Source organism: Nelumbo lutea, chromosome 6 (genome assembly GCF_056320005.1).
Source record: "Nelumbo lutea isolate HS-2025 chromosome 6, American lotus-T2T, whole genome shotgun sequence".
In the NCBI taxonomy this organism is placed as follows: Eukaryota; Viridiplantae; Streptophyta; class Magnoliopsida; order Proteales; family Nelumbonaceae; genus Nelumbo; species Nelumbo lutea.
In genome coordinates, this window is record NC_142689.1 from 26,111,810 (window position 1) to 26,136,537 (window position 24,728).

Consider the following 24,728-nt stretch of genomic DNA (forward strand, 5'->3'; position numbering starts at 1 on the left):
GAAAACAATTGTATACTCTTATGTGTTTCTATTAGGGTCATTTATTAGAACACACTTTTAGGGATGACAATTTTCTCCATCCCTGACGGGGACCTGACTTCCCCGACCCAATGGGGTTGGGGATGAGGATTGTTTTGGCGGGGACGAGGATTAATAGGAATCCCCGGTCGAGGTTGGGGTTAGGGATGGGGATTGAGGTCCACGCCCCATCCCAACCTCGATTATATATATATGTGTGTGTGTGTGTGTGTGTGTATTAAATGTTATTTATATTAAATATACTATTGTATTATTTATATTATATATATATATATATATCAAAACATATTTAAAATATTATTTATAATTTAAAATTATTATTTATTTAAAAACCAACCCACTAAAGTTGTATTGGTTTGGGTCAATTTTTTTGTTTGGTCAATCTGTTCAAAAAATTTAATTTAATTTTAAAATTTACAATGTGATTATTAAATAATAGATTTAAAAAATAGATTTATGATATAAAACATTTTAGACTAAGAAATATGGGAAAATTCCCATTTTTTTATATTTAAAATATAAAATATTAATATATATCCATGGTTAGGTCGTTTGATTCTAGTCGGTTTACAAATGGCCAAAGTGGAATTGATCTAACTTGATCAAATTGGGAAATTTTTTAACCAAAACCAACCTAGAATACTAGAAAACCGACAAACTCAGGTCGAGTTAATTGGGTTGGTTGGTTTCATTAGTTTGATAAATAAACCTAATTGAAATTAATTATTATTATTTTTGTATTATTAAATTTTTATTAAAAGTAGTACATAAAATATGAAAACAATTGTATACTCTTATGTGTTTTTATTAGGGTCATTTATTAGAACACACTTTTAGGAATGTCAATTTTCCCCATCCCTGACGGGGACTTAACTTCCCCGACCCAATGGGGCTAGGGATGGGGATTGCTTTGGCGGGGTAGGGGCGAGGACAAGGATTAATAGGAATCTCCAATCGAGGTCGGGGTCGGGGATGGGGATTGAGGTCCACGCCCCACTCCGACCTCTATGTGTGTGTATTAAATATTATTTATATTAAATATACTATTATATTATTTATATATTATATATATCAAAACATATGTAAAACATTATTTATAATTTTAAATTTTTATTTATTTTTAAAAATACTATTATCTAAAAATATTTTGGGGATTTGGGCCCCCATGAGGAACCCATCCCCGTTAGGGAACGGGGATGGGGGTTAATTTCAGAATTGAGGTTGGGGCCTTAGGTCCTCGATTTCATTAAGCATGTTTGTTTTGCCCTTAGGCCTATGATTTTTTATTCTAAAAATACCCCTAGCAATTTTTTTTTTGTATAAAAAACAAAATTGAACAAATGTAGCCAAGTGGTTGCCCAAGTTTTATTAAGGGAAAAATGATATTTTTATTTTTATTTTATTTTGATTAAATTTATTTAAATGAACATTAGGTCAATACTGTTATTTTTCATGTAAGATTGATTAAATGTATTACAAATTATAAGCGGTGTTTTAGTAAAATGCTAACTATAATATAGATTTTAATAAATCCATAAAATTATAAGGGGTATTTTAGTATATGAATCTTTTTATTATTTAGTTATCTATAAAAAGAAAAGCCCATGTTTACAACGAACTGTGAGTTTTGGATATTATTAATCAAATAAAGAAAAAACGAGTTTAGGATGTTTTAGTAATTTTACAAAAAGGCAATTTTGTAGTTTCGGTTGAAAACGGAGGGTATGAGTTTATTTGCGCTGGAGCTATATGTGTGAGTTAAATCGCATATCTTTAGGGTTGAGGATTAGGGTATTTTGCACTCAGAGTCGTCTTCGTGCTCTGCTTCGGAGGCTACCCTAGAAACCTCATCTCCTTTGACAATGGCGGTCGGGTACATCTCTTTTGTCATTTCTTCCTGCGTTTTACAGTCTTTACTTGCAGCTATTGAGCTTGGTTTATTCGGTTTTGTTTGTTTTTCTCTCTAACAGGAAGAACAAGAGGATATCGAAAGGAAAGAAGGGAGGAAAGAAGAAGGCGTGAGTTGAATAAAACTTTAGAAACTGTAGATTGACATTGTAATATTTCTTATTGCGATTTTATTTGGTTTTGATTTCATCTTACAGAGTCGACCCCTTCGCCAAGAAGGATTGGTATGACATCAAGGCACCTTCGATCTTCACTACCAGAAATGTTGGGAAGACCCTCGTTACTAGAACTCAGGGAACCAAGGTCATTTTTTCTTTCCTTTTACATCTGATAATTTTTCATCATTGGGTGCTTTTGTTCTGAAATCTTTAAATATTTTGTACGAGTCTCCATGCTAGAATTAAAGAATTTGGTGCAAGAGCACCAAAAATCTGCTGACGAAAGCTTTAGTAATTAGAAGCATATAAATGATAAAGCAATGATGGTATATACTTTTTAATCTTTTCAGCCTTACATATTTCTTCCCTTGTCCTTGGTTCTTTCCGTATGCTACTCGATGATGTAGTAGTTTTTTGAGATCTCAACTTGAATATATTTTAGATAGAGTTTTAATGAAATAATTAAGAAACACCTATAGTCTCTACTGCGATTTGGTAAATATAGATATAGGCGGTTCTGTTACTCTCCATTATCTCTTTGTTGTGAGAATAACTGTTGTGCATCACGGGTTTCATTAACCATCCACCATGACTTGATATCTGCCGGACAATTTAGACATGCTTGTGCCTGTGAGCCAAGCTTTCATGACACTTTGTTAGAGCTGCTACTTGTTTACAATTAACTTTCCTGGGCTGTAGCAAGCCTAAAAGAGGCAAATAATAATTTAGATGTCAAATATTGGAGCCATAATATTAGGCCTATGGGAATTTATTTCTACTTTTTTGTGGATGTGTTCTACGAATTGCTCTATGAGAAATCATTGAAATGTGAAAATTTCTTGTTCTCCTTGTTGACATTTGCTGTTGCCCTAGAAGTTCATTAAAAATGTGACCAGGGGTTGGCATTATACTTTCACTTTTTGGAAATTTGTATTCAGTGGTTGGTCATGCCTATCATGGTTACTGGTTTCTTTTTTGATAATTAACAGAATAAAAAAAGTTTCATAAATAATGAATTAAAAGATAACCCTTTTGCTATTTTGGTTCTAAAAATCTTTGTAGCTAGCTTCCTGGACTTCCAGATTTGCAGTTCTTTTTCCTCTGCAGTCATTTCTGACAAGATTGTAAAAATGGGAAGTCCCGTTTCACTTCCTAACACAGCTCAGAGCCCAAATCTCAACTTTGGTTGTTGACTGCAGTATGCACAATAATTAATATTTGTTTTCTTTTTCTCCTGTTTTTATGTGCTTTTGGAAGAGTATGACATCTGCCATTTACACAGGCAGCATGTAGTCTTACAATTTTCTTTTATCTCTACAGATTGCTTCTGAAGGACTCAAACACCGAGTGTTTGAGATATCCCTTGCTGATCTGCAGGCTGATGATGACCAGTCCTACAGGAAGATCCGGCTGAGGGCTGAGGATGTCCAAGGAAGGAATGTGCTTACTGACTTTTGGGTAAATATAAGCATTTGTGGTTTCATTTATAACTAATTTGTTATAGGAGATTGATAAATAATAAGATTCTAACAGAGTTAGGATAATTCAGGGGATGAATTTCACCACAGATAAGTTGAGGTCTTTGGTGCGAAAGTGGCAGACATTGATTGAGGCCCATGTGGATGTCAAGACAACAGACAACTACACCCTAAGGATGTTCTGCATTGGATTCACCAAGAGACGTCCTAACCAGGTCAAACGGACCTGTTATGCACAATCCAGCCAAATTCGACAGGTAGATTTAATATTTAAGAGCTTGTTTTCTCCTACAGATTTCGTGGTTATCGCATGTTTGCAATGAAGACTTAGTTGTGGTTTGCATTTGTTTCTTGTCTCATATCACAGTTTTTTTTTTCATAATCAATCGTCATAAGAGCTGCATATTCATCTAGTGTCTTTGCCCACCTTGCATGTGTAACAAGATTGATGTCATGCCTATTCATATTTTTCAGATCCGCCGTAAGATGAGAGAAATCATGGTAAACCAGGCAACTTCTTGTAATCTTAAGGAATTAGTGCAGAAATTCATACCCGAGGTGATTGGAAAGGAGATTGAAAAGGCCACCTCAAGCATTTATCCCCTACAAAATGTCTTCATTCGTAAAGTCAAGATCTTGAAGGCTCCCAAGTTTGATCTTGGCAAGTTGATGGAGGTATGTCCCTCGAACCTTTTCACATATTGTTTTGCAATTTTAAGGGATTAGTCGTGGCATAATTATCGAAGATGAGAAGACATGCTTGCACTTGGGCTTGTAAAACTGGGAAAACTTTTACTTCAGTGATGATACTAATATCATTATAGGCTCCTCTTACTTTCTCCTAATTGAAAGAAACTTTGTAGAAAAGATGTATACATAATGCCAATAACTCAATTGCATAGAGAGGCCTTTCATTGGAATTTCTATAGGTGCCTACTTGCTTTCAGGTCAAATTAAGTTGGAGAGAGTGATTGTTATGTAACTCTTTCAAGGAAAAACACCATGATTTGTAGGGAGCATACTAATCTAATAGTAGTTAGCTCGAATCCAAATAAGCAAATAATGTATTTTGAGTCTTTGACCAAAACACCGAGACTGAGTGTATGGCAGGAAATGCATATCAAAACAAAAGCAAGTACAAAATCCTGGAAGAGACATGAAAAGCTGAAAAATGTTTTTGTAGAAAAGATATAGTTTGACCCCTTTATTGGTACTTTAGGCAATGTTTTGTTTGATGGAAAAGGTAAGGAAAGGAAGGGAAAGGTAAGGAAACCTTTACAAAACTGCCTCATCAATTTACTGTGTAGGTCAGTCCAGGATACTGCTGCATCAATTTTATTACGTCTGTGTCTACTTTCACGGAAAGGGTTTACCATGTTCTGCTGTACTGCTGATGGTGACTCTGAACCAATTTTGGTTGTCATTACAGGTTCATGGTGACTATTCGGAAGATGTTGGTGTGAAAATGGAGAGGCCAGCAGACGATCATATTGCAGAAGGGGAGACTGAGGTCGTTGGAGCATAAATGAAGGTTTTTTACAATATGTTTTCTTTTTAAGATTTCTTCAATTCTCAATGTCTTTCAGATCCCTTCTCTTAAAGAGATTAATTAGAGACTTTTCCTATTTAGAATTTTTGAGTAGATTGTGAGAAGTAAAGCGGTTTTGACTTGAAAATGTGTACCTTAAATCTCATAGAGATGTTTATTTTAAATGCTTCCGATTTTTTTTTTTATTTTCTTTGTTGTTCCATAGTTGAACAAAAAGTCGAGGGCCTCGACTTAATGAAATGTTTTATCATTTTATTTTTAAAGTACATTATTTTAACAAAGCCCAGAGGCAACTTTTGTGGATTGTCAAGGATGTAATCTTCCATTGCTACGAGGATAGTCTCCACTCCAACAGCACAAAAGGTGGTAGAACACTCGCTCCAAGAGTACAAATGCAAATATGTACAGTGCAAATACATACAAAATAGTATAAAATACAAGTTCTGCACTCTACTTATTTGCATACGTACTATTACCAAACTGAGCATAGTGACATCTATTGCGAGTTTTAATGCTGATATTGAGCTTCCCGTTCAAATATGCTATTTCAGTTCCCTAATTTGGAATCCCTTTTGCCCTTTAAGAAGACAGCTCTCCTGAAGGTGATGCTTCCACTCCCATCATTCATCTTCACAGTTGGGCCATTATAAGACAATTAAGGGTTAGGCAGCATGGTGTGGGTCTGATGTGTAGAGTGTGGGCCCCAGAATGTGCCCATATACGGAGTGAGGCCTATTAGTTGCCAATTTCCACCTTCCAATGTTTCAAGCATCTGGGCCAGCAGTTGAGTGGTTTCCAAGTAGTATTAGAGGTTACAGAGATTTTACTTGTAATCCTCTGTAGAAGCTGATTATTGGCCGGTGCCAGGAAGATATTCGAAGTTGAAAGTTGAGTATGGTCTAGAGATTATGGCTTATTGGGTATGGTCTAGAGATTATGAGTCTTGATTAAAAAAATAAAAGAAAAGAAGATGAAGGCTGTATTTGGTATTCCTTATTTTAAGGACTTATCCCCTTTTTAGTTAAAAACCGGTTGATAATAAGGGTATTTTAACAGTTAAAAGGGTAAGTTCTTGAAATAAGGAATGTCATATGCAGCTGAGGGGCTAATCTTGGGTCCAGGGAAACACGATGTGAGTACCTAAGTGTAAATACTGTTTTACCCTCACTTGTCATTCGCTTGGCTTGGGCATTTAGGAGGGTGTTAAGGATTTAAGTGGAGGCTTGGCTTTGGGTTGTATGGTCATTAAAATGGACCGTTCAAAACACACGGACCAAAATTCACATGAAGGGAGACAACATGGCACTGATTATAGATAGTGCTATGGAAAGCTGTAAGCAAGCCCATATCTGCTGTTGTGAACGGCGAACTGAACAAAACTCGGTATACAGAAGTGCATATAGGGCAGCAGATCATGTAGCCAGCTCATCTGGGGCATGGACATGGAGGCCAGAACCTGGAGACCTCCCATATCACCAACGAAGGGAACATATGAAGTATTGATGACAAGACCAAATAACCTAAATTCCTGTTCGAACTTCTAAAAGAAGAAGAAAGAACACAAAAAATCGAGATGTTAATGACTTTGATGCGATTGTGTCCACTGTCCTCTCTGAAATTCATGCCATATGAAAAAGCCGCTTTTGATTTGAAAGATCAGGCTGGCATATACAATTTCTCTACACTAAAGATGGCTCATGCCATGGGCTCTCTCTAGGAGGTATAAAATATTCAGTCAGAGATTAGACTTAATTCCCTTATCATCCCTTAGTCCTAACACATGCACAAAATGGAGTCTTTTGCCCGTGGCCACCCTGTCCTTGTCCTCCACCACCATACAGATAATCCCTCAACAGAACTCTCACTCTTCTGTCACTGTGTCTACTTTTTCCCTTTATCTCCTTCTCCTCGTCAAGTTTCAACAGAAGAAAGTGGATCCTCTGCAACTCCAACTGCAATCGACTAATCTTTTCAGACCCTCGTCGTGCCTGCTCCGTGATTCTCCTCCTCCGTATCTTCGCCTTCTCTTCCAACTCTGGCGCAGCTTTCCCCTCCAAGGATGAAAGGCTCTCCTCCGCATTCTTCGTCAATTTTCCATTGATCTCGACCAACCGTCTGATGGACTCATCAATACCTTGCAGCTCTTCTTTCACGGTGTCGTACTCGGTAACCTTTGCATCCTTGTTCTTCCTGGATGGCTCTGCCTTCTTTTTCATTTCTTGCACTGTTATCTGTAGATTCGTTAACTTTTGGGCATCTGAAGCAAGTCTAGCCAGGATTTTCTTCTTGTTTCCTTGTTGCCGTGGCTGTGCTATTTTCTTGGCTACCTCTAGCTTGTCAACACCCAACTCCTTTTCAGCTTGCAAATACTCCCTCCTCTGCTCTTCTGCTGACTCTGCCTGATGGTACTCTGTGCCACCCTCCATACAAGACATCAGCTTGGATGTGCTTTTGACTGCTGGCTCGAGGCTACAGTCCATTTCAGCAGTTTCCCATAACTCGAGCATCTCGTCATCTGTCTCACCAATTCCTCTCCTGCTTGCCCCATGTGGACCACCTCCAAGATCATAGGACGAACAGTCAGAAGTCTGATCAAGTTGAATATCTTTCATTATTAGTCCATCCTTAAATTTTGATATTTCAGGTTGGGTTTTCTGAAACTTGACAACATCGTTGCCCTCATCCATGCTTCCATTTTGTGGTCGCATCACAATGCCTTCTCCTGTTCGATAATTTTCTCGGAGGTCACTGCTTTCTGATTTTAGTTCCTCACACTCTTTGATTTCTGCCTTTAGTTTAATTTTGCTGCTTGAGCTTTCCATCAATACAAGCCTTTCCATTTCTATTACGGCCTTTTCAATTGCTTTAACCTTAAACTGCAGCTCTTGCAAGTCTGAAACTCCATCTGGTACAGCAGCACTTTGATCTTCACTTGGCTCTTGATGGCCCGTTTCATGAATCTGAGTTGTGAGTTCAGCATCCTGGAAAATTGTGTATACAATGTAAGCCATGGGGGTAAGTAAAATGAACCACATACAATATCTACATAGAAACTCTGAAGAAGTTGGAAACATCTCATTTGGCCACCTGAAGTTAAGGCATACAACTAATTTCTAGCCTCCAATGAGTTTTAACCATGTGATAGGAACATCTAAACAAGATAAAAAAAGGCAGCCCAGTGCCCAGGGCTCCCTCAATGAGGGGTCTGGGGAGGGACAGATGTACACAACCTTACCCTTGCACATACAGAGGCTGTTTCCAACATTGGAACACCCTAGTAACCCATGTCCCAATGGAGCAACCCAACCATTGCACCAAGGCCCACCCTCAACATTAAAACAACATGGAATTGCTAATTAATAATGTTCAGGAATGTATATAAGAACAGCTATCGGCATGTGAATGAATTTCCAATGTGGTTGAAGGCCGATGTTACCAAAATTGCAGTAAGTCCTAATGTAATGGGCGATGCTTAAGTAACATATTCAATCTACTACATACAAAATATGGTTCCTCTTTTTTCTTTCTCTAAATACATGACATGTTCAGTGAAGAAACTATTGTCCAGAACATTCCATGCAGCCAACTAAAAAAGGTACCATGAAATGCCTAAATCACACAGGTTCCAAACAGAAGAGGCAAATGTTCAGGTGACAATTAATTTTATCTATATAATACAACATGTGAAGACAGACAGTCAGACAGGTGGATTTTCCCTTTATTTCTTTAATGCATAGTATGCTAATGCAAGCATGCCATGTGTATATAACATCTAATAATTGGAAAGAGCCATATTGTGGTTTGTCCCTTCCTGGATATGGTTTTGCATGGTATTTACCTTTCCTAGTGGTGTATTCAAATTATTTTCATGTCTGTGTCCACATGAGTGCCTGTGTGTGTGTGCGCTTAAGTGGAAGTCAGTGGCTAGAAAATGCCTTGACTAGCCTGGTAGTTTCCAGTCCATTGTAGAACTCAACTCAATATGGAAACCTAGACAGATGCACTTGCCAGTCAGGCAAGTACTTAGATGGCTTAAAATAAATGCTTTCTTACTTCAGACTCAGCATTGCTTTTGGACTTTTCGCAGATCATGCAATGATTCAACCGAGACTCTAATCAATTAATTGAGACCAGAAAGAGCCCCCTCCCCGGGTTTGTGTAATCTGTTTTCCGAGAGAGAGAGAGAGAGAGAGAGAGAGAGAGAGAGAGAGAGAGAGTCAAATCAAGTTTTTCTAAACGATATACATCTTTCAAGCTTAAAAGAGACCATATTAATCTCACACCAGATTAAGTTGACTCAGCTAGCCATGGTTTGAACTGACTGAATGTCTAAACATGAGATAAAGTTTATTACCATTCTGTGAGAAACATACCTTTGGTTCCTGACTATCTGATATAAAGGTTTTTTTCCAAAAAATGGCATGCTCTTCAAGAGAAGCTATAGTATCTCTCAGAGAAAGCATGACAGGAAAATATGCAGCCAACTCAGCTGTCAGTCTTCCATTTTGCCTTTCCGAGACACCAATTCTTTCTTTCAGCAGTTCAATCTCCATACTTTTAGAAGAACTTTCACTTTCAAGGGCCTCACATGCTGCAATAAGCTCTAGAACCTTATCTTTAAAAAGAGCTTCATGGATACTGGAAATCAGCAGGCCATCATAGAATGCTGTGGCCTCAGCTTCCTGGAATTCAATCTCATTTCTTCTCTCTTGCAGGTCGTGACGCATACATTCTTCTCTGCTCCTGAGTGCTATTACTTCTCCATGTAATTTACCCAGATCAAATTCAAGCTTCTGATTTGCTTCACGAAGGCACACTATCTCCTTGTTCTGATGGATGTTATCTGTAGATAGCTCAAGAATAAGCTTATGTTGCTCTCCCATTATCACCTTTCCCTCATCCTTTTCCTTCTTCAGAGCCTCAATATCCCTATGTAACTCTACATTCTTGCTCTGCATAAATGTGACATTCTGTTCTGCATCTAAAAGCTCCATTTCTTTCTGACAGAGCAGATCTTTTCCAGTTGCAATTTGATGACTTAACTTGTCAGTCATATTCTTGACTCTGCTCAGCTCAGTCTCCAACTTCTCAACTGATTCTTTGAGAAAGAAATTTTCTTTTTGAGCAATTACCAACTTCTCTGCCATTTCTCTAACTTCCTTCTCTAGGCCATTGTTAACCCCAGTAAGACAGTCCAGATCTTCACTAAGCCCTTTTAATTCCACACTTCTCTCAGTGCCAAAAGTCTCAAAAATCAAAGAGAGATTACCCAAAGCCATTGCTTCATAGAGGATAGCATTGTTTTCCTCTTCTAGCATGCACATCTTGTCCTTCAACTCTGACAACTCCTTCCTCAAAGAGCTGTTTCCTTCAAGCAACTTGTAATTTTCTTTATGTGATCCATGGTAAGAGTCATGCAAATCTGAAAGCTTTGCCTGTAGACTCTCAATCTCAGCTTTCAAGGATACCTCCTGGTGCTTCTTTGCCTTCACCTCCAGTTTCAACTCTCCAATTATCTCCAGGAGCTCATGTTTCTTATTTTGCAGCATCAGTAGCTCCTCTGATTTGATTTTGAAATCCTGTTCAAGGACAGTCTTTTCTGAGCCAAGATCTGCTACATCTGATATCAGTTGCCCTAGCAGAGTTACCAGAACTGATTTTTCAAGTAGAATCTGTAGCTTCTCATCCTCAGTTTGCAGAAGAGTACTTCTCATGCTTCTAATTCTTCCTAGAACATGCTTCAGATTCATGTGCTCCTCTTTGATAATATCTTGACACGTATCATCCAAATCAATTTCAAGTGACTTCAAGACCTGATGAATCCCTGTTCTGAGCTTCTGGGTTTGGTCAAACAAGAATCTTGATTCTACCTGAAGCTTGAGATTTTTGTGCTCCAATTCAGAAATCAGATTATCTGAAAACTTGGATTTCTCGAAATACTTCTGACACTCAATTAACAGAGAGAAATATTTTTCTTCCATATCTGTAATAAACCTCTGCAAGATGAAGATCTCAACTTGAGCCTCCATGGATTTTTCCTCTTCTTCTTCTTCAAATTCCTTCTTCCTCCTCTGGCCTTCTTCTTGTAGGAGAAAGATCTGTCTTTCCAGAGCAGCCAACCTGGTCTCACTGGATTGGGTAAAGCTTGCACGTTCTTGTTTTTCTATATCCAAGGAGAACTGTAACTCTTCCACTTCACAAAGTGTGCTGTCTTTCTCCTCTTCCAGAGCCAAGTATTTTTCTTCTAATTCTGCATGTCTTTCCTCCAGGTCCTTCAATCTTAGCTGAATAATTTCCAACTGAGAATTCAAAGCATCTCTTTCAGTAAGAAGGATGGACTTCTCACTGTCAAGAGATCGGCAGGATTCCTCTAAGCTCTTTGCTTTTGCCTTCAAGCCTTCAAGTTCGATATTTGCATCAGAAAAGGAACTCTCAATTAAGGCATTATTCTCTGCAAGCTTCTTCATGCTCTCCACCATAATATCTACTTGGGTAACCAGGCTGGTCTTCTCAACAGAAAGAGAGGAATTTTCTCCCTCAAGCAAGCAGGATGCTTCTTCTAATACCTTGACTTTCTCTCTTAGTCCTTCCAACTCGGCATTCAAACCTGCCAGGGAATTTTCTAGAAGGGCATTCTTCTCCAAAAGATTTTCCATGCCTTCCATTTTTTCCAGAAGAGTCGCTTTCTCATCTTTGTCCTTCTGGCAGATTTCTTTCAGCTTTGCATTCTCACCCAGCAAGTCCTTAACAAATGATCCAATGTGCTCTGGATTCAAACCCACCGAAATCACTTGCTCCATTATAACTTGGTACCTCCTGTTCAAGTCTTTTATTTCCTCTTTAAGACAGTAAATCTCTTTCTGAAGAACATTTTTTTGGTCCAAGCAGAGATCAACCTCCACTTCAAGTTTTGTTTTTGTCTCCTTCAAGCTAAAATTCTCATCCTGCAGGTTCTTTACTGAGACAGCAGAGGATAAGTTCTGTTCCTTCAGGTTTGTGTTTTCCTCCCTAACTTGTTTGATTTTGTCTTCCAATCCCTGCTTCTGGAACTCCATGGCTTTCAACATCCGAATCATATTTTGGAGATCTGATGTCAAAGCTTTCTGTTCTTCCTGAAACTCAGCATGTAAATTCTGCAGAGTATGGAGTGTGTCTTCAGCCTGGAGGAAATGCAAGTGCTCTTCTTGAATGCAAGTCTGGAGTCTCTCCAACTTCTCATGCTTCTCCAGAAGTTCTTGATTCTGGTTCCTGACTTTTTTCACCAAATTGTCCACTTCCATCTGTAAAGCTTGCTTTTCTCTCTTCAACAGAATACATTGTTCTTCTATGCTGTTTAATTTTTTGACCTTCATCTCTACCTCATTGTTAAGCTTCCTGGCCTCCTCTTGTGAATGAGAGAGTTCAGCCTCCAGATTAGATATTTTCTCCAAGCACTGCTGGTACTGTAGAGTAGCAGCTTCCTTCTCCAGATCTAATTTGGCAAGATCTTGCTTTAGTGATTGAACTTCAGTTTCAGTTTTATTAGCTTGATGAATAAGCTTTATGGCGTCCTCCTCTGCATGAGAAATTTTGATCTCTAAGTTAGATATTGTGTCCAAGGATTCCTTGTATTGAATTAAAGTTAATTCCTTTTCAGCTTCTAATCTAGTAAAGGCTTCTTTAAGGATTTGAGCTTCAATTTCGGCTTTACTTGTCCGTTCATGAAATATTCTGGATTCCTCTTCTGCATAAGAGATTTTGGTCTGAAGACTAGATATCTTCTCCAGACACTGTTGATTCTGAACAACACAAGCTTCCTTTTCAGCAGCTAATTTATCAAGAGCTTGCTTCAGGGTTTGAACTTCAGTTTCTGCTTTACAAGCTCGTTCATGGAATCCTGTGGCATCATCTTTTGCACGAGAGACTTCATTCTCCAAAATAGATAACCTCTCCAAACTCTGTTGGTATTGAAGAAGGTCAGCTTCCTTTTCACTTTCTAGTTTTGCAAGGACTCCCTTGAGTGTTTGAACCTCAGTTTCAGCTTTACTTGCTTGTTCAGACTCAAACATGGCCTGGTTCTCAGTTGACAACTGAAACACCCTGTCTTGCAGACTGACTTCTTGTTCTTCAACCTCATGAAAGTTTAGGCCCCTTCTTGCTCTTCCTTCAGAAAACTTTGCTTGGTGTTTTGCCACTTCATCCGGTCCAAACATCTCATTGAGCTGTTTCAACCCCTTTTTGCTGGTTACAGAATCAGATTCTTCAGAACAAGCACCATTCCTATTTATGGCATGGAAATGGGACGACGAGAGCCCCAAAGAATCCTTCTGCAAATCATCAGGATCAAGCAATGCACGTATTGGATGTGGCATCTCAGGTGTGTGAGGCTCAGTCACAGTGGTGGAAGAGCCTGCAGGTGAATCATCAGCCAGCATGAAGGGAACTTGGTTGGGGAATGCTTCTGCCATGGTCTTATGAGCATGGTGGAGCACCCCTGTCGCATGATTATATCTTTCTGCTAAAGCACGGTATGCTCGGTAAAACTCTTCAACCAGTTGCATAAGCTCTGGGCGTTTCTTGTAGTACATCTCTGCCCTCCTTGCAAAGGAATCTGCATCTTCTTCAATGAGTTTGATCATTGCTTTGACCTTGGAATCCATGTCTGTTGAAATAAAACAAACATCATCAATCAGATTTGTTCAAACAAAATATACAGCACCAACCAATCACATAACTACCTTAGCAGTTAGTTAGATACCAACCAGACAAAACATAAGCTAACACGATCAGAAGTTACATTATTGCAGATTCACAACGTATAAAACATGTCTTCAGGTCCCTTTGCAGGAAGATGCAATGCATTTATGCATCATATAAAATGAAGCCAAACAATGCCTTCAGACACCTTTACAGGAATATGTAATGTCCAGCATAATGAGACATTGTGTAACAGGCACTCTGAATGATACACACTGCATTGAGTTCCCCAGGCATGCACATGGGAACATTCTACTTTTCACATCAATAGACTATCTCCTGAATTTCATCATTACGATCAAGCGATCCAAGATGACATGCATATCCAAAGTTCTAGACCCATTTACTTGTAGCTATTAACCTAAGTGTGGAAAATTTTCAAAAGGGTAAGGTGGAGAAGATGGTTAAAGCTCCAATTCAAGTAACTTATGAGTTCTGAGCCACATTCAAATACATGGGCTGTCCCATAACTTAACAGCATATACCAATCAACATGTGCTCCGTGCGTATGACAAAATTAGGATCACCATATGGTCGATCAGACCGGACGGTTGGACTGGAAAAACTTGGAACTGGTCAGGTAATCGGTCCTGTTTTACCCCAGAACCATTATTTCCCCTAAAACCGTTGATTTGGTCAGCAAACCACTGACCCGGGTGGTCGAACCGTTAAATGGTTTGGTCAGTTTTTTTTTTTTTTTTGTCAGAACGGGCCATCCATTCTATTTGAATGATTGGACTATTCGATCCAGGAACTGGACCCCTGACCGGTTAATTGTCCGACTCGGTTTTAAAAACGTTGGTCTAGAATTAATCTTATAAGAAAGAATGACAAAGATGCATACCAATTGTGCCAAGCACCCCTTCTAGCCTAGCATTTCTATAAATAAAAATGTGTGCCTCATGCTTTGTTTTCAGTAAAGAAATGATTCGTAAAGACAAACAACCGAAAAGAAATAGTATTTTATCAAAACTACGGAGAAGATCAGCAAATGGTGATTTATTCTTTTCAGCCTTTCAGGTAGGTAGTATAAGAAAGCATTAAAAAAAACTAGCATCCAAATAACAAGCCGATCCCTAAAAATGTTTCCCTGTTACTGTTTTGAAAGAATGTATTTCATCAACTGCAGTACAAATGATAGTGCTTGTTTACTTCGTCTCTCCCTATGAAGTAATATGGACAATTTATTAAAAGGAAATAGGAAAGGAAAAGATCATACCCGAATTCTGGCTAATCGATATCCTCGAGGGAAGACAAGAAAATTTATAATAGAAAAACCACTCTCCGAAATGAAGTTTGTCCATAAATATCCCACTCTTGCCAAGTGAACCTGCATTTTATTTCTTATTCTTAGATTATGAATCTGCATCTCTTTCATCAAGTTCCTTTCTTGTCTAGAAATACTTGTCTGCATCCCTTGGTTTATAGAAAAGGCCATTGAATAGACTGGATATAGTCCTTACCTTGCCCTTTTTTTCACTCAAACTCCAACATGGTTCTCCTTGCCTGCCCGAGATTTTATCATTACACCACCAAGTAATGGCCCCTATCCCTTGGTAGTATCAATGGTTAATTATTATTCCCCTTACTAATTAATGACACCATGTACTTGGTATGGGGCAATTATATACGCCTATTATTTATTTTGTTTGAGATTAATCCGATTTGGGTTTCTTATTTAATTCAAAAAATTAAATCAGGTTTAATTGTAATTAATTACTTAATTCTAAGGGTGGATATGAGCTGAGCCGAATAGTATAAGGTTCGAACTTGGCTCGCCAAGGTAGTACAAGGCTCGAACTCGATTGAAATAAAAATATTATATATACTATTTTCTATAATTATATATATAGTTATTCGAGTTTGGCTCAATCAATAAACAAGCCTATAAATTGGGCTCGAACTCGATTGAAACCAAGCTAAGCCGAGCTTGAGTAACTCATGAAGAGCTCGGCTCGTGGCCACCCCTACCTATTTCATTTGAAAAAATGGGACTCACACCATTGAAGGCCTTTATGACTCATTTAGAAAGGTTAATATAAGTCTCACATCATTTGAATTTTGAAGTGGATAATTGTTTATTTTTTTAACAGGTAGTCACATGTCTAAAGTAGGGTTGATCATGGGCTAGGCTTTTCACCTATGATAAGGGCTTTAGCTTAGACTTGGGCTTGGACTAGATTGGGTTCTAGGCCTGAAACACTTGCAAGCCCAGCCTGATTCTACCCTATCATGCAGAGTTAAAGTTTTTTTGGACTAAAATTACATTTTATTTATTATTTTTTTAGAAAGGGTATAAAAGTCATTTATTATAGTTTTAATGCCAGCTTTATGACTACTAAAATCCCATATTTGTGTATTTAGTCCATTTCTAATTTGTAAGGGTTGAAAATGTAACTTCAATTATTACTTTCCGCATCATTTTTTCCCCTCTCATTAAGTCTAATACTTAAGTTATTAACTCCCATCTTCTCTTATTAAATCTTATATTTAAGTTATTTTTCACTAATAAATGTTATAAACCCATATATTTTGAAACTGACTAAAACAAAACCATTATTTATCCAAATGGTGGCTAAGCAATTCAAGCATACAATTCAAATTGATTAACCTATATGAAGTCATAGCTAGGTAATCAATTTTTTAAAATAAAAATAAATATAGAAATTATAAAAAAATGTAGAAAAAATAGGTACATTTATGGTATTTTTATTAATCAAATGAAAAAAAAATAAGTGTAATAAAAAAGAATTATTTTTATTGTTAATGAAAATGAAATACATAATTTAAAGCTGACCAAAAATTAAATTATGTTACTTTGGAAAAGATCAATAATTCAACTTTTGGGTCAAACGTGTTAACATTTAATGTCATAAATAAATAATAAAAATTAATAAAATAAAAAAATAAAAAATACATAAATTTTGCAAAAAAAAAGACCATTTAGGCGCATGTACAATATCATATATTTATCATATTAAACAAAAAGTAAGTGTGACATATCAAAATTATTTTTACACAAAAAAAATATAGAAAAATTGAGCACATCTATAATTCTATATCTACAATACTATTAAAAATATGAATAAGATTGTGGAATTTTTTTTTGACTAAAATACTCATTTTTTAATTTATCCACTATTTAATTGTGAGGTTTAAATTATAAATTGAACTACTAATTTTCACTTCATTCAATTCTCTCTATTTAAATCTTATATTTTTTTATAAATGAATAAAAAAAGCTAAACCAAAAAGATAAAACATTACAAAAGAAGAGTCTAGAAAAGCAAGTAGGCCTATCAATGATACTTGAAACTTTACAACTTGATCCAATTATCGCATATTTGGATGAGGTGTTTATGTAATCAGATTTGTATGAAAATGCATAAAATTTATAGAAAATTTTGGATGCATTATTAATATCATTATCATCATCTAGAATTGTCATGTACACACTTACTAGCATAAAATAGCATTTACACATGTATACATTATATAGGAAATACATATATTTAAATATATGTAGATTGGACTGGGATGAAATGATTACCCCTAGTCTAATATATATGTATATATTTTAGAGTGGAGTTGACTATTTCCACATTTTTTTTCTTAGGGTGGAAAAAACCATACTCTCAACACTCTTCTTGAGAAAATAGGTAACGACTTGTCTTAAGTAGAAGCCCTCTGATATGAGGGTTTTCCTCTAGTATAATATTAGATGAGTTGGTCTTTAAGAGTGTTGTCAAACCATCTTCGTGTCATATCTCTGATTGCATTTAACAATAAATAAACAATTTTGATGCACACAAAGATCCTTTTATTGAGCTCAACAATATATACCCGGTCGGTAAACTTGTTGAAAGAGATATTTGAGAACTTAATAACCATACAGTATTGTCAAAAACACACAAAATCTACCAAAGCACAGTGAAGAAGCACATCTATGATGCTTTAAGCCACATAATAGGGTACTAACCAGCAAGTTCAACTTCTGCAATTTGAAGAGTTCTTTTGGACCAACACATAAAGTGCATTAAATGTATGCACCATTATTATGACCATGACATGTGTGTTTTACTATCGACTTAGCATTTGGCATTTGCTACTCTATAACTTTTGCTAAACCATCATCATCATCTAAGCCCTGTCCCGATTATATGGAGTTAGCTGCATGAATCTTATTTCTTCATTCCGTTCTGTTCAATGTGTTATATTCTTCATTAAAGTATGGGCATTTGAATCACTTCCATATAATTCTTTTTGGCTCAGTTTGGAAGGAGTACAAATACAAATATGTACAGTGTAAATATATACAAAATATAAGATTTTATACTCTGCGTATTTGTATTTGTATTCCTTCTAAACTGAGCCTTTCATCCACCCTCTGCTATTTTAGCCCCTTTTATCACATTTATATTTCTGCTATTTTAGTGCATGTTACATTATACTTTGTTGAGAAGACCTAACCTGACCAAAACAAGGACTTGAGCTAGCAACCTTAGTGATATCAGCAGAACGCTGCTCTAAGTAACCAACAATAGGCCATCTTAGGTAATCGTTACTTTAGATTTCTTGTGCACTGTCTTTAACTGTGCTTTTAGTTTGATGAAGCGCATACTTCGCTTTGTATTCACCAAGTATGCTGCTTGGTGAATACCCTTTTAACCATTTGAAGTTGATATAACGTAGCATAACCTCATGCACAGAATGTGATGGAGCATACAAGTAAAATTTCTTTTATTTTTTTGATGGATCATTCAAGTAAAATTGTTATTTCTATAAGTTCTCATTATGAACAAATAGATTCCTGTTTGCAGAAGAACCTAAACCAGGTCTTCTCTTAAGTATCAAATCAATGCTCATGCTAAGATCCAGACGATAACCCTAATGTTTAATGAAATGGTGCAATTTGTTTATCTGTCAATCATGGAAGAAAAATGGAATTATGAAAGATTAAAGGGGAAGAAGAAGGTGCTGTATGAAAAAGAAATCAAACACTACCAATCAGCTATAGTTGTACTTGTTGATAAATGATGAGACAAAGTAACTGATTTAGGGCTATCAAAACTGAAGGCATCAGTGGGCTCGTTGGCAACGTCTCTGGTTGGTTGTAGCGAAGATTTGGGATTTGGGATTTGGGGTGGGGGCCATTTGTGTAGCCCATGAGCCAAAGGAGGGTGCTAAGAAATTTTAGATGCATTTTTCCTTGCTGTTGCTTTACCTTGTGAGGTGTGTTTTCCCAACTATATGGAGATGGCTATACCTAAGCAATAACCATCCCCTTTTAAACTCCATTTTTAATTGATAGAAGCATGGATTAGAATTTGCACTCACATTGTAAAAAAGAAACATTTTGAGAGAGAAATTCATGGTCCAAGTGTGTACATCTTGGAAAAGAAATAACTTTAGAAATTTATGAAAGTATATATGTATCCTAAGAAACATGCCGAAAAGACGATGAATGAGAGGAACTTGAGAGATGAAACTTGAGATGGATGAGTGGAAAAACAAGAAAAGCTGGGATCAGAAATGAACCTATTCATAGGAACTTGGGAGCATGGTTTTCATCGACTCAGATGGTCAAACCGTTCATCCCGAAAACCATTCAGGCAACTAGTTCCATCTCACACTTAACCCATTCCTTTGCCAAAACCCATTGACTTAATCAGTGACCTGCTGATCCAGGTGGTCAAACTGTCAACCCGTTTGACCCAAACAGCGATTTTGACTGTTTTTATTTTAATTAAATTTTTATTATTTATTAAATTGCAACAAACCATCTGTTCAGACCAGATGGTTGGACCACTGACCCGGAAACTGGTGGTCAAAGCGGTTCTAGTTCCAGGTTGGTTTTTAAAACATTGCTTGAGAGTGATTTGAATGGGTGGAGTTCAAAACTGCGCCCAACAAAGGGGTGCCCCACAGCATATCCCCACCTTGTATTGGGAACATCTCTCAATGACAAGTATGGAAATGATGAGATATCTTCGGGAGATGTTCCCAATACAAGGTTGGGATGTACTATAAGGTATGGTGGGGTGCCCCCCTTGTGAGGCTCAGATGTGAACTCGAATGGGTCATATAAAATGAGGAAAAATAGGCTGAGATGGTTTGATTATAGAGAAGACCATTTATAGTTAGAATGAGAAGAAATCATTAGTTAAAAGGGTCTAGAAGAGTTAGGGGCAGACCAAAAGGACATGGATTTAAGTAGTGAAATGGCGGAACGGGATTCATGTAGTCATAGTGTCAGACCATATAATTGGAACAGGGCTTAGTTGAGGCATGTCTGAGAAAACTCTGGCATTGATAATATACAAAAGGAAATGGAAAACGTTAATTCTCAAACAATCTCCTAATTCAAGTGAGCTCAGAGTCAAAGCAATCAAATTTGTTCTAAGAAGCCATTAGCATGCATTTCTCATTTCCTCTTCTTTCTTTTGTAATGTATATCATAAGAAAAAACCTTGCAAATGTGATACAAGTTCAGCATTTCCTACAATTAAGTAAAAGAGAAAGTATTTGACAAAAATGAGTTAATGGATGGACATCTAGCTAGCAGGGTGAATCACGTAAGACATTAGAAATTATTATAATTAACCATTTTAAGTGTTAATGGCAACATAAATACACAAATTGCACCTTTCTTCTACTATTGCCAGACAATGAAATACTAAGAAAGAAAATGAAGTAAGAGAAAGTTTACGCATCTATCAACATCAAGGAGCCAACAAAAGAGAAACCACATTAACTATTAGGAGTAAATGATGAGTCCCATCCACTCCAAAGATTAGTGGATAAACTATCACAATTCACAACAAAAACCCATATTGGCACACATTTCAATTTAATCCGGTTTGGAATAAGGTTCAAAGTATTGGTATGTGAGAAATGCAAAAAGGGGGTTTTGCACATTTCTAAGCTATGATACCATTTTATTCTTTCAAAGATAAAGTTTCAAGGCTAGATTCTAATTATTAGACCTAGAACCCCCGCCACCCTCCCCCCAAATCTCTTTAAATGGTGTTTACATATGTGATGCGTTTCATATATGGTTTTCAAAACCAGATCAGATTGGACGGTCGGATTGAAAAAACTGGAACTAGTCAGGTGACCGATTTCGTTTTACCCCAGAATTATTATTCATCAAAAATCGTTGATTTGGTCAGCAAATCTCTGATCCGGGTGGTTGAATTATTCGAATCGTCCAATGGTCTTAGTCATTTTTTTTTATTTTTTTTAAATATTTTTTATTTTTTATCAGAATGGGCCATCCATTCGGTTCAAATGGTTAGACCATTTGACCTGAAAACCGGACCCTAACCGATTCATTGTACAATTCGATTTTAAAAACCTTGGTTTCATACGATATGAAATGATATATATTGCGATATTTTGATCTTTATTTAGAAATAATGTTAGGAACTTGTGTAAATAAAAATGTATCAATACATATCATACCGTATACAACACATGTTTTTTTCAGGTCACCAGTACTCCATAGTCCACATTAAGAGATGTTTGATTTTATTAGTTTTAAATGTTGTAAGTTGATGTGACATATGCATTAACAAAATGTCAGAACCAAAAATAATAAAAAGAAGAATTTTGCACATTGAAAGTATTGATACGTTGAACCTTGGATTTTATTATTAAATTTTATATACAATAACGAGGCAATATTTATTATGTCAGAAAAGTATGATACCGGAATAACTTTGACCAAACAACCCCCTCCATTGATGAATAACAGCTGATTGATTGCCATTTTTATGATTCCAGTTGATTGATTATAAATTTTTTTAGACATTATGCTTCTCTGGTATCATAATTGGACTCCAAGAATTATATAAAGTTTATAATCAACATTTTTTGGATAATTGAGTTTATAATCAATTTTATATTTATATAGATTTATCCCATATGCATTATAAGTTTATAATCAACATTATGCTTCAGATTTGGATAATTAGATGTAGTTGGATCAGATCCAAATCCAACCCAATTACAGCCCTGGATACAACCAGCATTTTTCACCATTTCTGAAAAATCATGGTGTAGACAATGTTGTTGAAGCACCACCGTAACACGTTTCTGTGGCTGATACTTGATAGTGATACACTCACTATCTCCTGTTTTCTGTACAACACATTAACTTCTGTAGAAAATAAGCCTGCATATTTTTTTCTTTTCTTCTTGAGGCCACTTTTTGTCCTTTTAGTTTAGGCTATTTATATCTTGTATGGTTTTAACTTGTGAATGGCATAACAGTCCTTTTCCATCATTCCTTTTGTAACCCCACGCATAAACTGAACAGAAGTGCAAATTTCTTTATTCTCATTTAATCCCATCCCTCAATATTCTTCTTATTTTCTTGCCTCTGCTACTTCCTTTCAAACTATTTCTCTAGTATATTTACATACTACACAACTTAACAAAGAAAATACGGTAGGTTTTGATCTAAAAGAAAATTGTATGTAGAAGATTGGACGAGAATGAATTTCATTTTCTTTGAAACAGAGAAGCAATGCATGTACCGAATCCAAGTTCAACCTTGAAGCAAAAACTGACAAGGGAAACAAGCAACACACCTGTTAGATTTTCTTGAAGCCATTTTGAATTCTTTGGGCTTATATGACTATCCCACCACCAAGAATACAGTCGTCTGGACTCGGCATGTAAAAGGGTTGCCATGACTCCTGCCAACACCACCAGTACTAACTCTTCTGATCTCACATGAGCCTGATCCTTGTACCAGTAAAAAAAACCGGGAATATGAATCCAAGCCAGAGTTATGCTTAATTAAGTCTAAATATACCCGACTTGATAATGAAAAAATAGCTTGAAGCTTTGAACTTTACTCCTTGTACCTAAACAGAGGAAATCTGCAAAAGAAGAGTGATAAAGAAAAGGATGAGTTATAGACAAATCAGCTGTAGACTGTAGTACCAATAATACAGATGAAACTAGCTACTCGAGATCATGTCAAAATGGCGGGAGATCAGGAATTTCATTTTAAGCATGCAAACTACACAACGGGTCAGTCTCTAGGGGACCTTGAGATTAAAGAACCCAGAAAAGCTATAATGTGCCAGTAACTTAATTAACAAACTTCCTGAATCTGCAATAACTCAGAATTACTTGATTCAGGCAAAAACCAGGAACCAACACGCAAATTACTCTTTCATCTAACATGATCACTCAATGTCCAGTAAAATTCGGAGCACCCAAAAATCCAAACCTTCTACACATTATAACTAGCTGATAAAACAATGCCTACATCAGAAAACCAGCACAAATGACTCAAGAAGCATGAACCCAGAAATAGTAAGCGTACTGTTTGGAGCCCCATCAATCCAAAAACACAAAAGAAGAGGTTGAAGAACTGGTTTTAAGTAAAAGAACATGGAAAACATGCTCTTTCTGCCACTAACAAGATCAATAGCTTACCAGAAAATCAAAACAGGCAATGCTGCTTTGATCAGCAGCTGTGTTAAAAAGATCCTCAGCTGCTTTTTCTCCACTTACCCCATTTCGCCAGATTCCTGTGTTCTCTCCCTCCCTCTCTCACTCTCCGTCTCTCTATCTCTCACTCTCTGTTTTGCTTTGCTTTATATTCTGTGTCTGGTGACCGTTTGTAGACTGTCGAACTCTGTCAAAAAGAGTAAAGGAAAACAGGGAACAGGAAGGAGAGCGAAGTGTTAAAGGAAGAAGATTTGCTTATTTATACATAACCAAAGAACAGAGAAAAAAAAGGAGACAAATGCTGAAACTCTTTCTATTTTTCTCAGAATGAACGTGCTTACCTAAGAACCATATATAAACCGCCGGATTATACAAAAAAAATCCATAAACCGTCGGACTGAAACTATGGGTGTCGCTTAATCCGGTCAGGTTCGAATCTCGTGCCCTCCAAAACACGTGGTTCCTGGATTATTTTTCCAGATTTTGGCTCTGTTAATTAATGAAAACAAAGTTTATATTAACACCTCAAGCTGTGTTCATGGACTATAATCGCATTTGTGATCACTAATCCCACTTTGCTCAAGCACAAACAAATTCTACTTGTGCTTTTCGGGGTTCGCTGGCTTTTTGTCGCTGCTCTGTTTATGTGTCAGCGACTGTTTCTTGGAACTAAACAACAAAATTACGAAACTAGCCTTAGCTTAGAATCTCGACATTGTTCTTTCTCGGGCGGTTGACTGGGAGTAGTTGCACTTGTTTTCTCCTTTCTGATAGATAAACCAAATTACTTAAATTACCAAACAACTGACAAATTACTTAAATTACTAAGGTCCTCTTCGACCGTTTGATATTCTGTCAAACAAAACTAAAAAAACGTGAAAGGATCAGTTTGACCAAGTCAACCATTTTCGGTTCTGGCGACCGGTGGCAATTGTGCGTATTGGGTTGGGTTTGGTTTGGGTTGAGCTATCCGCTAATCTATTAATGATCCAGTTATATAAAATTAAATGGGTTGAGTTCAACCTAAACCCGCTTTAATTCAATCAAATTCATCCAAACCCATTAATCTTATATTTATGGACATAAAAAATAAACTAATTCTTTCTTAACAAATAAGTTGGTCATAGTTTGGTGGTAATAGTACTTACTATTTATATAAGTGATGAAGGTTCAAATTTCATTACATGCATGTTTTTTTTCACAAGTGGCGGAGCCATTTGACTATGTTCGGATTTTAGGTTTGATCGAACCACTTTGGTTCAAATCGGTCAGACCAACTTGAACTATCTAATTAGATTATATTTGAGCTAATCACATCAATGGTGGTTGAATCGTTTAATTTTGGATCGGGTCAGTCCGGTTTCAGTTTGGGTTGTGTGGATGTTGTCAGGC

At 36.7% G+C, this 24,728-nt stretch overlaps 2 protein-coding genes across 5 annotated transcripts; one reads left to right on the plus strand and one right to left on the minus strand.

Annotated features, from left to right (window-relative positions):
* Positions 1 to 1,815: 1,815 nt before the first annotated feature.
* LOC148848062 (small ribosomal subunit protein eS1z-like) lies at positions 1,816 to 5,413 on the plus strand. Its single transcript, XM_088950187.1, has 7 exons — positions 1,816 to 1,912; positions 2,010 to 2,057; positions 2,145 to 2,250; positions 3,426 to 3,563; positions 3,655 to 3,840; positions 4,058 to 4,258; positions 5,013 to 5,413. The coding sequence occupies exons 1-7, from the start codon at positions 1,902 to 1,904 to the stop codon at positions 5,106 to 5,108; spliced, it is 786 nt and encodes a 261-aa protein (XP_088806313.1). The 5' UTR covers positions 1,816 to 1,901; the 3' UTR covers positions 5,109 to 5,413.
* Positions 5,414 to 6,688: 1,275 nt separating this feature from the next.
* On the minus strand, positions 6,689 to 23,908 carry LOC148848063 (protein NETWORKED 1D-like). 4 transcript variants are annotated; one of them, XM_088952444.1, is made up of 6 exons: positions 23,678 to 23,820; positions 23,322 to 23,523; positions 22,463 to 22,756; positions 15,088 to 15,198; positions 9,506 to 13,773; positions 6,689 to 8,113 (listed from the first exon to the last, which is right to left on the minus strand). In XM_088952444.1, the coding sequence occupies exons 3-6, from the start codon at positions 22,563 to 22,565 to the stop codon at positions 6,893 to 6,895; spliced, it is 5,703 nt and encodes a 1,900-aa protein (XP_088808570.1). In that variant the 5' UTR covers positions 22,566 to 22,756; positions 23,322 to 23,523; positions 23,678 to 23,820; the 3' UTR covers positions 6,689 to 6,892. The 4 variants fall into 4 exon arrangements, with proteins under 4 accessions (XP_088808570.1, XP_088808571.1, XP_088808573.1 ...); XM_088952445.1 differs by lacking the exon at positions 23,678 to 23,820 and having other exon boundaries at positions 22,463 to 22,619; positions 22,742 to 22,756; positions 23,322 to 23,460; XM_088952447.1 differs by lacking the exon at positions 15,088 to 15,198 and having other exon boundaries at positions 23,678 to 23,908.
* Between the last annotated feature and the right edge of the window lie 820 nt (positions 23,909 to 24,728).

Excerpts from the sequence above, each read along its gene's own strand:
- LOC148848062 (XM_088950187.1), top strand. Across the intron at positions 2,058-2,144 it reads AAGGGAGGAAAGAAGAAGGC|AGTCGACCCCTTCGCCAAGA; the intron begins GTGAGTTGAATA and ends TTCATCTTACAG. Across the intron at positions 3,564-3,654 it reads ATGTGCTTACTGACTTTTGG|GGGATGAATTTCACCACAGA; the intron begins GTAAATATAAGC and ends AGGATAATTCAG.
- LOC148848063 (XM_088952444.1), bottom strand. The coding sequence starts at position 22,565 with ATGGCAACCCTTTTACATGCCGAGTCCAGACGACTGTATTCTTGGTGG. Across the intron at positions 15,199-22,462 it reads GCTTCAAGAAAATCTAACAG|GTTCACTTGGCAAGAGTGGG; the intron begins GTGTGTTGCTTG and ends AATAAAATGCAG. Across the intron at positions 13,774-15,087 it reads ATCGATTAGCCAGAATTCGG|ACATGGATTCCAAGGTCAAA; the intron begins GTATGATCTTTT and ends TTATTTCAACAG.